Source organism: Cyprinodon tularosa, unplaced genomic scaffold, assembly GCF_016077235.1.
Source record: "Cyprinodon tularosa strain WSP-4 unplaced genomic scaffold, ASM1607723v1 ctg456, whole genome shotgun sequence".
Lineage (NCBI taxonomy): Eukaryota > Metazoa > Chordata > Actinopteri > Cyprinodontiformes > Cyprinodontidae > Cyprinodon > Cyprinodon tularosa.
The window spans coordinates 414,282-428,071 of record NW_024039181.1 but is presented as its reverse complement, the minus strand read 5'-3'; the positions used below and the strand labels follow the sequence as shown (position 1 = coordinate 428,071).

The 13,790-nt window shown below is 40.4% G+C and overlaps 1 protein-coding gene across 2 annotated transcripts in view; it reads right to left on the bottom strand.

The window, feature by feature from the left end:
* The window catches only part of jcada (junctional cadherin 5 associated a), a 48,890-nt gene extending 47,914 nt beyond the window's left edge, over positions 1 to 976 (bottom strand). The window contains exon 1 of one of the 2 annotated variants that reach the window (XM_038300771.1): positions 765 to 976. Coding sequence is in view for 1 of the 2 variants with exons in the window: in XM_038300770.1 (XP_038156698.1) it covers positions 36 to 91 (56 nt within the window). In the remaining variant the exon portion in view is untranslated. Of the gene's footprint in view, positions 1 to 35; positions 174 to 764 lie in introns of those variants that run through there. The other variant, XM_038300770.1, reaches the window with a different exon arrangement.
* Between the last annotated feature and the right edge of the window lie 12,814 nt (positions 977 to 13,790).

The window sequence follows — 13,790 nt, the reverse complement described above, 5'->3', positions numbered from 1 at the left end:
CATGCAAACATCAAAGCAGCCTAAACTTGGCGCACCGTTTGCCAGAAGGCGGCTCATTTCCATGGCCATTTGCTCGTCCTCCAGCTCGCATGCTGGGCTTCTGTTGGAGCTGACAGCGGTGCCTCCATCACAGGAGGGAAGCCAGAGCTATTCCACAAGTTAAAACTGCCTAGTTTGGAGTAATTTAATCTGGGAAGGAAGGGGAAACAGAGGGGGTCGGACGTTTTAATCCCACTCTCCTGCCACTGCGTTCGCCTTGATCTAAGTCTGTGATGGAAAACAGGGGGGTGATTGAACCGTGCAATATAATTTTTTCGACAAAAGAAAGAAAATAAAATAAGAAATGTAGAGCTGAGGCTAGCCTGGTTAGCTCCATCAGCAGTCTTTAACCTTCAGCTGATGGGAGCGCAAAGAGCGGCTGCAAGTTTCTGCAGATCAGATCATTGATCCTAACGTCTGGGTCCGGGGGAAGGAGGTCTGCGCTCCGGGGAAGGTCTGTGCTCCAGTCCCTGCTGGAGCAGCAGAGGACAGCCGGCCAGGCAGAGGCGCAGCAGCTGCCTCCATCCACTCGCCTTTAAGTTGTGGAGAAGAATGTTGAAGGCAGAACGTCTGTCTGCAGCTTCCCTCATCGTTGCATGTGTCGTGACGTGAGAAAAACATGAAAATAAAATAATCCTCCCCACCCTCCCCCTCCTTTCCATCTAAACACATACAGCCAAATATATCAGAATATAAATCGCAGCCCGACTTGGAGCCACTTTTACCTGAGCGATGCGTCGCAGGCTTTTCTCCCAGCCGCTGGTCTGCACAGACTGAGCTGAGCTGGGATCTGCTGAGGGAACAGCCCCTCTTTACTACAGCACAGCTCTGTGGAAACATCCCCTCTGCTCTGAACGCCAGGCAGCTGGATTCTGCCCAGCAATAAGGTCACTTTACTTCCAGGACAAACCTGACTGTGTTTCCATCCATGCACTGATTCAAATGGGCTCCAAACTGCATGGTTCTCACATTGACTTCAACCTCCTGACATGACATTGGTTGAAGCTGATCTATTAAGGTCAGGATGGTGATGATAAAAAATGTTTGCTTGTCACCACAGGATGTTTATGTAATCAGGTTTGGCCAAAGCTTCTAGAAGAATATGACTTCAGAGCCTGCTTTAAGTTATAGGCAGATTGGCAAATCAATAAATAAATAACTGAGCTTTATTGATCTCACATTGGAGGAATTTACCTTTGCATTTAACCCATCCTTTTGAGGAGCATTGAGCTGCCATTGTGTGGCACTAAGGGAGCAGTCAGGGTCGCAGAGTGGCAGTCTGTAGGAGTGGGCATCGAACTCAGAACCTCAGAATTTCAAACAATATGCCCTAACCAGAAGGCTCCCACTCCCCAAGATGTGAGAAACTATTTTTTTGTAAGAAGAATGCAGAAATCTATGGAGTGAATTTTGTTTCATTATTTTTGCAGGCGAAAAACACATTTTGTAAATCAAAATTTTGAACAAAAAATGCAACACGTTTTTAAAGGTGTAGTGGAGGATTTTCTTTTTCAGGGTGGATCTTCTAAATAAGTGGTCCTCCTAATTGTCATTCTGGTGATATGTTTACGTTATCACAGTTTTGGTTCTATTTGAAGTGTTCATAAAATGCAAAACCGAGTTTACATTGCCATAGATGAATAACAATAGTTCGGTGGGTGAAATGGACGTACAGAGAAGTTCAAACCCCATCGACACCTCCTTTCTCAATAAAACGGGCAAATCCAAACAAAGCCCCAAATTGAGGTCGGGGGTTAGGGGGTTTGTACTGTAGCTGACCAAAATCCTGGACGATTTTGAAATTCCACCCGGACAATTTTTTTGTGTATTTTTAGCATTTATTTTTAGTGAGTGCTTGTTGCTACGTTGCGTCTTTGCTCGGCTGCTTCGCTCGTTGTAAACCAACTAAACAGCGCACAGCTCATCTAAATATTTATGAGCATACCATAAAAGTACGCCATTTTCAGCCCAACCAATGTTACACACCCTATTCAGAGCATTAATGACCAGCACCAAATACCATATATAATCATTCTATGACCCGTTTAGGTTTTCTTTATGAATTTTCAGTTTCACTTTGATGCATGTTTTTTTTTTTGTAGTTTAATTGGTTTTATTCATTTTTTGTGGTGTTTTCCGGATGTATTTGAGTTCTTCGGTATTCCTTGTTTGCCCTCTGTTACCCTCCTGTGTCAGCCTCCGTTTCCCTAGCTCCCTTCTAGTCTCCTCTGTTCTCACCTGCTCCCAATCTGCTAATTAGCCTGGTCTTTGTTTCTCTCTCCCATATATGCACCTCCTGCTCAGTCACTGTGGCGGGTTTGTCGTCATTTCTTTGCCCCCTTTTTGTTGTGAGTATTCCTGGTTTTCAGTATTTTTGGATTTTGTGGATTTATGTTTTGGGATTTTTGCTTCTGTTACCCTTTTTGTTCAATCAAATCTTGCAAGAAACCATCTCAGTCTCTGCATTTGGGTCCTGTCAAACCTCTACCCCACCTGACATACGTAAGGCCGTTGTAGGTACCAGATTGACTCGGGCTGCCAGATTGACTCGGGGGCCTGCGCCTTTTGATGACGTCACAATACATAATTGTTTTAACGTTTGCACAATTGCGCAAAACATTTTGATTGGTCTGGACAGCTTACTAAAGTAATTATAGCGGGGTGTAGGTTTTATTCGAAAGCGGGATTGCGGTTTGTAAACGGACAATTTTACGAAGAAATTCTCCATGGTCCCTGCGCCTTCCGATGACGTCACCGAATACGCCATGTGCCTTGCGCCTCCCGATGACGTCACATTATGGCAACGCCACTCAAACAAACTACATTGCGCCCGCGGTCTGCATTTGTAACGAGAATAAATAGAGACCGCGGGCGCAATGTAGTTTGTTTGAGTGGAGTTGCCATATCGTTACGAGTGGCGTTGCCATATAGTGACGGGCGGAGTTGACATATTATGACGTCATCAAAAGGCGCAGGCCCCCGAGTCAATCTGGCAGCCCGAGTCAATCTGGCAGCCCGAGTCAATCTGGTACCTACACCGTCCTAAAAGCTCGTCCCCATTTTCACTTACCAGTGGTGCGTCTAATACAGTGGAAAAATTGTGAACCTTCTTCTGGAAAGTAAGCTTGTATGAGCGATGCAAACAGCAGCTTTTAAACAGAGCGTGCACGAGGAGAAATGGGCTCGTGCACGCTCTCACATGCGTTAAATAGGCATTTCCTCTTGTGAGGGAGTAAAGGGTTTTGCATGTGCATTTTTTTTTTTATTAAGTGGAGAGGTTGTTTTAAATAAACTCACAAAAATACTCCACTTTACCTTTAATAGAAAAATAAAAGGTTTTGAGAGTAACTTTGCTGTTTTCTCAGATTTTTTTTAAATTTATTTTATGATTTCCATTCCTTATAAATTGCATTTTGCAGAGAACATTCTCGTTACTTATTGGGGCAGGATTTCCTCTGCTCTTAACTTACCTTACAAGACGGATGAATTGATGAGAGATCTGTTAATTCACAAACCCCCAAAAATAAATCTAGCCAGAAGCTAGCAGATTAATTAGCCTCGATAAAGAAATAATTCAGACCAATGAAATACAGTGACATGTATGGCGTCAACACATCAACCAGAGGCAGAAGGCTGAATATAAACAGACAGCAGGTTTCAACTGGAATACCATCTATTTGTTTTGAAAAAATAACCACTTTTACGATGCATCAGACAAATTTTATAAAGATGCCAAGGTCTCTCTGCCAAAATTAAGTTCTTGTGCCCATCCGCCGAAGTTCTCGTGAGTTCTCCAATAGGCTCCCCCTAGTGCTTTGGAGGGAGATTGCTGTGGATCTCTAGAAATTTCAGACCGATGGTGCAGAAGCATACCAGCAAAACTGGTTCGCGACCCAAGCGACATTTGATGTGTGCGGTTGCAGAAGTATAATCTGCCCTTTAAATATAGATATTTTGTCCCTTGGGATTATTCCTTTAGGGAAATTCCGGTTCCAGTAGCTTATATAGAGTACAAAGAGTTAAAGCAAAATGCCAATATAAAAGACAATATAAAAAGAGTGTATATGTTACCAAAAAAATATATTTTTTTAAATTCCCTAATGTCCTGGAATATGTTTCTACGGAAGAGGATTAGGGCCACTGGAAAAAAAAAAAAAGTTCCAAAAGTTCCAAGGTAAAGTATTTACCTTGGGAAAAAAGTCAGAATTCTGAGATTAAAGTCAGAATTCTGACTTTTTTCTCAGAATTCTGACTTTTTTTTATTGTCAGAATTCAGTCAGAATTCTGAGAAAAAAGTCAGAATTCTGACTTTTTTCTCAGAATTCTAACTTTAATCTCAGAATTCTGACTTTATTCTCAGAATTCTGACTTTAATCTCAGAATCCTGAGAAAAAAGTCAGAATTCTGAGATTAAAGTCAGAATTCTGAGAAAAAAGTCAGAATTCTGAGAATAAAGTCAGAATTCCGAGATTAAAGTTAGAATTCTGGCTTTTTTCCCAAGGTAAACTGAAATAAAATAAAAAAAATCAGTTAACTTTTTTTTTTTCCAGTGGCCCTAATCCTCTTCCGTATGTTTCCCTTAGATACATGGCTGTGAGCTTTATTTTATGTCTGAAAAAGCAACAATCCGATGCACCCAGAAGTGTTTATTTCATTCTTCGGGTCAGATCCCCCTGATTCCACATCGTGATTACATGCGCTGACCTTTTGTTTTACTTATTTACCGAATAAAATTAAAATCATAATTTCTAAGACCAAGGTTAGGGCTTTATTTTCACACGTGCTCGTCGGCGCCTCTTTTATACAAAAGAATTATTTTGCTGCAGTTAATCAAACCTTTTTTTTTTTTTTGGTTCTCCGGTAGCTTTGCCAAAACTTACTATACGCCCATTTGGCCCCAAGCTCCTCAGAGCTGGAGATCCTGTTCCACCTCTTAAAAAGACAAAGGACCTTGAAGCCCCCATAATATTGACACAGGTGCTTCATATCATTGCATTCCCCCTGCAAACGTAGGAGGGTGGTGGGTTCTCCTCAGTGGTCCACTGCTGACCACTGAGGTCTGTTTGACCTCCCGTTTGACTGATCCCAGCTGGTAATAGGCTTGTTCATAACAATAGAGTTCTTTATATAAACAGGGCTTCACTTTGAATCTCCTGCTACTTGATTTTATCTTTTCCTGTAGAGCCATTGTTCCAGTGGTTGGCTTTTCATGTCCTGTAATAGAGGAAGAAAAACATCCATAATTACCTCATAGAAAAAAAAAAACACAAAGCTATTTGTGTAGTACATTGGTCATTTATTAAATTAAAGGCTGTAAATGCTTTATCAGCACTGTTTGGAAAAGAGGATTTTTGAGTTATCGCAGGCGTCTGTTTTCAGATTTGCTGCTCCCTTGGTTCGTTCATGCCATAAAGGCCTTTCTTCCTGCGCTGCTCGGCGTCCAACGCCCCAAAACAACAAGCCATGTCTGTTTTCCATTGTGCTGCGCATATGCAGCTCATGTGCAGCGTAGTGAAATGTGGTGCAGAGACGCTGATGTCATCGCTCTTTTAGCCAGCTGTGGCTTTTGAGGTTTAGCATTTCGGGGGCTTTGGGAGCAGCCTGGCCCACAGCAGGCTGTTGCCTCTCTCAACGGCCTTGTAACCCCGGTCTACAGCATCCTGACTCTGTGGGTGTGGGACGGGGCTTATATAGATGCCATCCAACGGCAGCACCATCCGAAGAGAAATTAGTTCATGAATCTTAACAGTGACACCACCCACTGAGGCTGAGATTATACTTTCTGTTAATTTCATATGTGAGTGCAGTTTGATGTAGTCAGCAAAATCCATTATATAATCCATTAGTGCAGCGGTTCCAAAAATGGGGGGCGTACCCCCGTAGGGGAGGCTCAGAGCAACTGAAGTGAGGGGGGTGGGGGGTGGGGGGGGGGGGTCTGACAGACATGAATGGAAGAAATTATAGAGGTTGAAATAAAAAAAAAAACATTATAAATTTGGGAGTTTGTAAATTAAAGGGCATTTATTTAACTGGCGGAAGCGAGTTTTTTTTAAACAGAAACAAAAAGTTTGGTAATGACTGAGTTAGTGCGACCAGCCCTGATTGAACTGTCAGAAATTAAAAAATCCCCTTCTTTTTCCTACCATTGAACTCACCACTCCCAAGAGCTCCCAGCTAGAGCTATTAATAACTTTCTTCAGCGTGTAAGATGTTAATTGAGAGAAGACTTTAGGGTATATTTTTTTAACAGTGAGGTATTTCAAAAGTTGTATAAATGACAGAAAATGAAAAAGAAACGTTTTTACTACAGCAGAGGGTTAGCTGTTTATTTTGTTGCTGTAACTGAGAGCTATAGTACGGAAGAGGATTAGGGCTACTAAAAAAAAAAATTTTTAAAGTTAACTGATTTTTTTTATTTTATTTTAATATAGTATGGGGGAAAAAGTCAGAATTCTGACTTTAATCTCAGAATTCTGACTTTTTTATTGTCAGAATTCAGTCAAAATTCTGAGATTAATCTCATAGAGATTATTATAATCTCTATGTCATGTATTTGTTCACCATGTAGTGTTGCACCTGAACCAGGTGAGTCCAACATGCACAGTTCAATTCAGTTGTGCAGATTGGAGTCACCTGGTTCTGTGGATGGAAAGAACAAATACATGACAGAGTGATGACTTGATGACTCCACATCTTCCACCACTTCCTGTTTGTTCAACGTTCTCCAACCAGCTTGAAAGAAGAATACAAACATGGTACATTTCTATTCCTCACAGAAGTAAATAACAAAAAAACAAAAAAACATAACACCAAAGACTGTTACTTGCTTTCTTCTTCACAAGTAGGCAGTAGTTGAAGTAAGTCAATCAAATATCAGGAAAAAAAAAAAACCCAAAGCTTGCGGTTTTAATGGGATAATCTGTCATAGCTCAGGGGGTGTGAATACATTTGCTTCACTACCTTCCTTGTGCAGTATAGACAATAAACAGCATTAAGGACATGTCTCTGTGTGATTTGCAGCCGACAGTGAGAGTCAGCAGCATCGGCTCTCCTACCAAGGCTCGATAAAACGGCTTCTTTGATTTAGAGGACAGTAACGCCTATCGAGAAGTCTGCAGACCCCAGATCCTTAAAAGCTCACAACAGATGCACTCGAGCATACATTGGTTGTCCAGAGTCTTTGGCTATCCTGTCTCTGCTGTAAAACACATTGGTATTGTGTCTAACTCTAAATTTTCTAGAGCCAGAGTCCTACAACTTCTAGAGAGCATCACTGGTCCAAACGCACTTAAATCAATCGACTTAATGTCCTCTTCTCCTCCAAGATCTTTGGTCTTATTTCATTCAGATTTGTTAAAAAGAAGAAAACAAATCTTAAACTTGTAGGAGAAGATGGTGAACTTTTGTTAATGTTTTTCACTGCATCATTTAAACCATTTTGGAGATGAAAGCCAATACTGAACTAAATTCAACTCAGTTGTATTTGTTTCTCTCATTCATTCCCAGTGACGTTGCATCAGAGCTTCAGGCGGTTGTTGTCGGTCATTAGGTTAAGCAGAGAAATAAGCAGGAAAGCTCTTGGTTTTCTCTTCTTCATAATCCCAGGATCGAGTAGCAATCATAATTTAGACAGATGACACAAGCAGCCATAAAATGTTCTAACGTGGATGGGAGGATGGATGGACAGACAGACCGACCGATGGATGGACGGATGATGGATAGATGGGAGGATGGATGGATGGATGGATGGGAGGATGGATGGACAGACAGACCGATGGATGGACGGACGATGGATGGATGGGAGGATGGATGGACAGACAGACGGATGGATAGACGGACGGACAATAGATAGTGTAGGCTTTAGACTCAGTGGTTTGGATTTGTTGACATAATCGAGCTCAGGTGGTTGTAAAAGACATAAAATTATGGATGGATGGACAGACCGACAGAAGGATGGACGGACGGATGGACGATGGATGGATGGACGGACAGACGGTCAGATGGACGGACAGACGGAACGATGGATGGACGATGGATGGATGAACAGATTCACAAAGACTAAAAGACAAAAAAAAAAAATAGTTCATGTTGAAATATAGCCGTATATTCAAAGCGTTCAATCTTATAACACTTGCTTTATCCTTTATGAGCTTGAAAATTATTTTTGCACTTTGCTTTATTAGCGGACATAAACATTATTGGACTCCATCACCATCTACTGGAAATACTCACACATCCATCAGTTTTGTAGCTTTCAGAGCCTTACTGTAGCTCCTGCTCCAGTGTTTATTGCATTAGGAGCCCCACATCGGTCTTAATCCCCATTTGATCTGGACTTTTTCCACTTCTACTGCAGAAATGCTGACTTGCCTGTCTCCATTACTTTATTGTTTACTTATTGTATTTATGTGTAATATTACACCTTTGGTCAATGTGGTGTTAGAGGAAATACACAAAAACACCAAATAGAGCCAAAACAAAGCATGAAGCAAAGAAATAAAACATTTTAGGCCATTAGGACTCCATATTTTAATCAGAAAGCCTTTATTTGCAACCAGTTGTGGTAGTAGCATGTGAATGTCAGATACAATTACTTGAGAATATTTTAAACAAAAATGCACTTTGAGTATTTTTGCTACATTATAAATGAGTTGAAATATGATCAATTACCGCTACTTCTACTTGAGCAGGAGAGATAAACCTAATTTTATGTTTGATTAAAACTTCTTTTTTGTACTCAGTGCTCACTTGTTTGATATTATCTTCCATTTACTAAGTCTGCCGTGTCATTTGGAGCTAAAGTGAAAATACAAATAGTATTCTACAAATATCCATGTTCTAACCTATACAAATAACATACTATTTATTGTATCTATTATAATTAGTTGTTTTTTATTTCATTCTTTGAAAACTTATTCTTTGCATTATACTTATATATAGCATACTACTTATAATAATGTTTTTTTTTTACATTGGCCCCTTGATTTTACGTTATCACATCATGTTCTACTCGCCTATATTAGTTTTGTCTCATTTGGAGCTGTTAAAAAGACATTCGGTTTTGTATTATCCAAGTAACGTCTTCCTATAGAGATGACAATCTGCACACAATAGAGATGACTTAATGGCTTCACATCTCCCACCTATCCAAACAGCCTCATGAAGACCAAGGAAAAGTGCAATCAGGTAAGGAATAAACTTCTGGAGAAGTTTAAAGTAGGGTTATTTCATAAAAAAAAATACAACCTTTGAATATCTCCCAGATTGATCCATCTTCTGCACTTCTGATACGAGGCATTTCATTGAAAACAAAAACGTAAAATACTATCTTTTTGCATTTTATATGTACATATTTAATAGCATGAGGCCCCCAATACACCACACACATCAGTTCATGCTCCTTCTCTGAGCTTGTGGCTTGTTTTTTTATGCGCCTTTTTGCATGCTAACCTGTTTGTGTGCACCTCTTGTCAACTTTCACCACTTTGATGATACAACCAACCCGAGAAAGTAAATTGCCTGTTATTGGCTATTTTTCCAGAAAATCCCGCTTCTTGAAACAGTACCTATTTGTTCCTGGATGTGGCTAGTAACATTAGCATAAAATCTTCAGGCTAATTGCCTCGGCTTTATATAGGTTCATTAAAGGTTTTGGTTTATACCTGAAAATATCTAATGCTTTAAAATGGATGCAGGGTGCAAGAAAATAAAATCAGCCGATATTTCTTATTATATAATACTAGAGTCTTTGTACAAATCTTCCATTATAGTTGTAAGCAAATATACGGAAGAGGATTAGGGCCACTGCAAAATAAAAAAAAAGTTAACTGATTTTTACATTTTATTTCAGTTTAACATGGGGAAAAAAGTCAGAATTCTGACTTTAATCTCAGAATTCTGAGAAAAAAGTCAGAATTCTGACTTTAATCTTAGAATTCTGAGATTAAAGTCAGAATTCTGACTTTTTTTCCCATACTATACTGAAATAAAATAAAAAAAATCTGTTAACTTTTTTTTTTTTTCAGTGGCCCTAATCCTCTTCCATACAAATAACAAGTTTTTGTAGATGTAAATAAAAAAAAGTAATCTAAAAATGAATCTTAAAAAAAAATGTTAATTGGAAAAAAAAGTTTTGAGGGTAACTTTGCCGTATTCTCAGATTTCATAATATGGAATGTCTTTTTTTTCTAATATTTCTCTCATATTTATTTTTTCCAGAATATATTTTTCATGTAATAATTGTACTTTGAAACCCATACAAACATTCGCTCTCGACTCCCACATTGAACATTGAAAATGTTGTTTTTCTATCGTCCTGCAAACCAATAGAAATGGTTCTTCTCCAGATAAGACGACCACAGGCCCCCAGAGTTGAAGAGAACGTAATCTGTAAAATGCTATCTGAAAGTTATCTGATTTACAAACATTTTATTGTCTAAAAATGCTTTAAAATCTGAAAAAAAAAAATTTGAAAACTTACTCCTAAATCTGTTTTTTGATTAAGAATTGTTTCAAAGCATTTTAAATTGATTGCATTTTTTCCCAAATTTCCATTTACAAAATGTGTTCTTTGCTTTCAACAATAAAGGAGCAAAATTGACTCCATAAATACAAGCCACTTTTTCAATGTCTTTGTTAAATCCTTAAGCTACCATTCTGCTACCGTTTTTTTCTGTTTTTACTGATCTGTAACATAAAATAAAACATGTCTGAAACGCTGTTCGGTTGCAGATTGTGGATTTTGGTATGTATAACATCATGCACTAAAGATTTTTGCAGGAGAGAAACAGCAGCCAGAATTTCATGCCCATTTCAGCCTGAATGTCCCTGTTATTATCTCCAATCATTGAGTGTGGGTCACTATTAGCGCCGCTCATATCAAAGGCAGCGTGTGGAACAAGGCTTGCTGGAGTGGCTTTAAATAGATCTGCAGGTAATGGGCTTTGAAGGGCTGTAAATGTAGCAGTCCCAGTGTCCGGAGTGCAGCCACCTTTAAAAGGCTCCAATGGAGGCCAGACAAAGTATCATCGGGGGGGGGGGGGCTGCTTCTGTGCCACCTGGCAAACCCCAACAGCTTCTGTGATGAGCCTAATTTATGACCACCTTATCTGGGATCTGGCATTTGTCTCACCATTTGTTCTAAGATCTGACAAATACCTGAAGCTTTTTTAGACTTTCTCCTTTCCACGGCTCAAAAATAACTCTGCAGCTGAAAAGCAGCAGGGCAGACCTCATCATGATAGCACTTTATCAAAGCGAAGGCCAAAGAGCCCGTGTAGACATTTCCTTTTTGTTTGTTTTTTCATGCAGAAAGAATGTGCTAAACTTGGCTGAAGCTATAATAACTGCACACTTGAGGGCCTCTTGGACCAAAATTGTCCATTTCCCATCAGAATCCATCTCCAGACGTATAATTAGGATTATTTTTGGAACGTTGGCGTATGGAGCGGCCACTGCATCTGCTGAATGGCTCTGGCAGAACTACTGGAGCTGACCCCAGCACCAAACAATTGCACCACAGTGTAACATAAACACAAAACCAATTCTGTGTTACATTCCTCAATCTAATGGGTCAAACGGGAGAGAGACTTTTGCGACGACTGAGCTATTGTTGAGCAGTGATTATGAGCATGTGTTCCACATCGCCGTTGCTCTAACACTGTTGCCTGTTGTCCGCGGGAAAATGTCTAAACAGGCCAATGACTCCATCACTGCATTGTAACCTTGAGGCATGTTTTTCCTCTAATTTGAGCAGGTAGACAAGATGATCTGAAAACAAGATTGAAAAAACCCCAATGGAGTTGCCTCCACCTACATAAATCCTCCTTTTGCAGCAACAAAACAAATCCCTAAAGAGCTAAAAAGTGCCCACTGTAACTCAGGCCAGATGTGAGGAGGACCTCACTGTACGAAGCCTGAGCCCCACACAGAGCTTTCTGCTGAGGAGATCTTAGAAGATCTGTGTGGTATGTGCGTCTTGATCCGACGTTGAGTTCTGGTTATTGTTGTAAGGTAAGAGCTCAGCGGGGAAGAGGGCATCCTGGCCACTCTCAACACATGAGGATCATGTAAAGCCCCGTCACCTCTGAACCGAGCCGTGTGAACAGCTGGACGCTGTTGATACAGAAAATCACTTTGATCCACCTGGAGCTGGAGCCAAGAGGACATCTGAGCTCCTATATCGGGTAGGGGGAGAAGACAAGCTGTTCATCTAACCTGCTTTTATTACCTTCAAGTGGATTTGAAGTACTCCCCCACCACTGCTGGCTTAAAGGAATAGTACACCCAAAACATGATTAGCCTTCATTTTCTACTCACCCCCATGCTGAACAACACTCTGGAGTACTTTTTTGATATCTCAAATGCATCTGGAGATCTGGGAGGCTTCTTGCTGTCTGCTGACATTCAAATAATGGAGGTCTATGGTGCCCGAGGCAGAAAGGTCCATAAAAGTCCACAAAAAACGTGTCAATATTCCTCCATACTGCTCGTCCAATGTAATCCAAGTGTCCTGAGTGGGTAGCGTCCATAATTTACTCGAAACAAAGTCATTTAGAATGTTTTAGAGCATAAACAGTAGTGTATAGGATTTCCTAAAAGGGCGTTCACGAGTCTACGGAAACCGCGGCAGACCAATCCAGATGAAAGTGCGCATTCAGCGTCTGCTCTGCCGATAATGCAAACGTAAAAGAAGAAATGTGCTGTTTACCTGTGCAAAGAAAGAAACAACGAAAGAAAAATGTCTGAGGACTTCAGTGTTGAGGAAGAGCATGAGTTCTTTGCCGAGCTGAATGCGCACTTTCATCTGGTTTGGTCTGCCGCGGTTTCCGTAGCGTCGTGAACTCGCAGGCCCGCGCTTTTAGGAAATCCTATGCACTACTGTTTATGCTCTAAAAACATTCTAAATGACTTTGTTTTGAGTAAATTATGGACGCTACCCACTCAGGACACTTGGAATGCATTGGACGAGCAGTATGGAGGAATATTGACACGTTTTTTGTGGACTTTTATGGACCTTTCTGTCTCGGGCGCCATAGACCTCCATTATTTGAATGTCAGCAGAAAGCAAGAAGCCTCCCAGATCTCCAGATGCATTTGAGATATCAAACAAGTACTCCAGAGTGTTGTTCAGCATGGGGGTGAGTAGAAAATGAAGGCTAATCATGTTTTGGGTGCACTATTCCTTTAAGCTGCTGAGGAGCCATGGAGCAATGTGTTAATAAAGGGGCCCTTCCTGAGCTTAATGGCTCCCATTGGTGACAAGCTTTAGTAGAGTAAATTGTATTAACCTAATTAGACACCTGTCTGGTCAGAAGGCTCAAAGAAGTCCCCTACATTAACTTAGAAACCTATTAAAACATTGGAGAATGGTGACCAACTGGTTAGGGGTGCCCAACCGTTCCATCGTGGACGGAGTTTCAGTCGATGACGAGAAGTTTTACAATGTAGACCTATTTATGGCTATGACAAAAACAAAAACACTAATCAAATCATTGATCACGAGAGGCCAAAGTGTATTTTCATAATAATAAAATTGTTATGGTTCTCATTTGTTGTGACTCTGAGTTTTCTCTTATCAGTTGTTTTGTTTTTATTTTCCATGATATTCTAGCATTCTTTAGTTACTCTCTGTTGCCCCCTGGTGCTTGTTTTCTTTCCCCTTGGATTCCCTTTTGCCAGTTCCACCCACACCTGCTCCTCATTCAGCTCTTTAGTCCATCCTTTGTTTTGTTCTCCTTAAATACTCCACC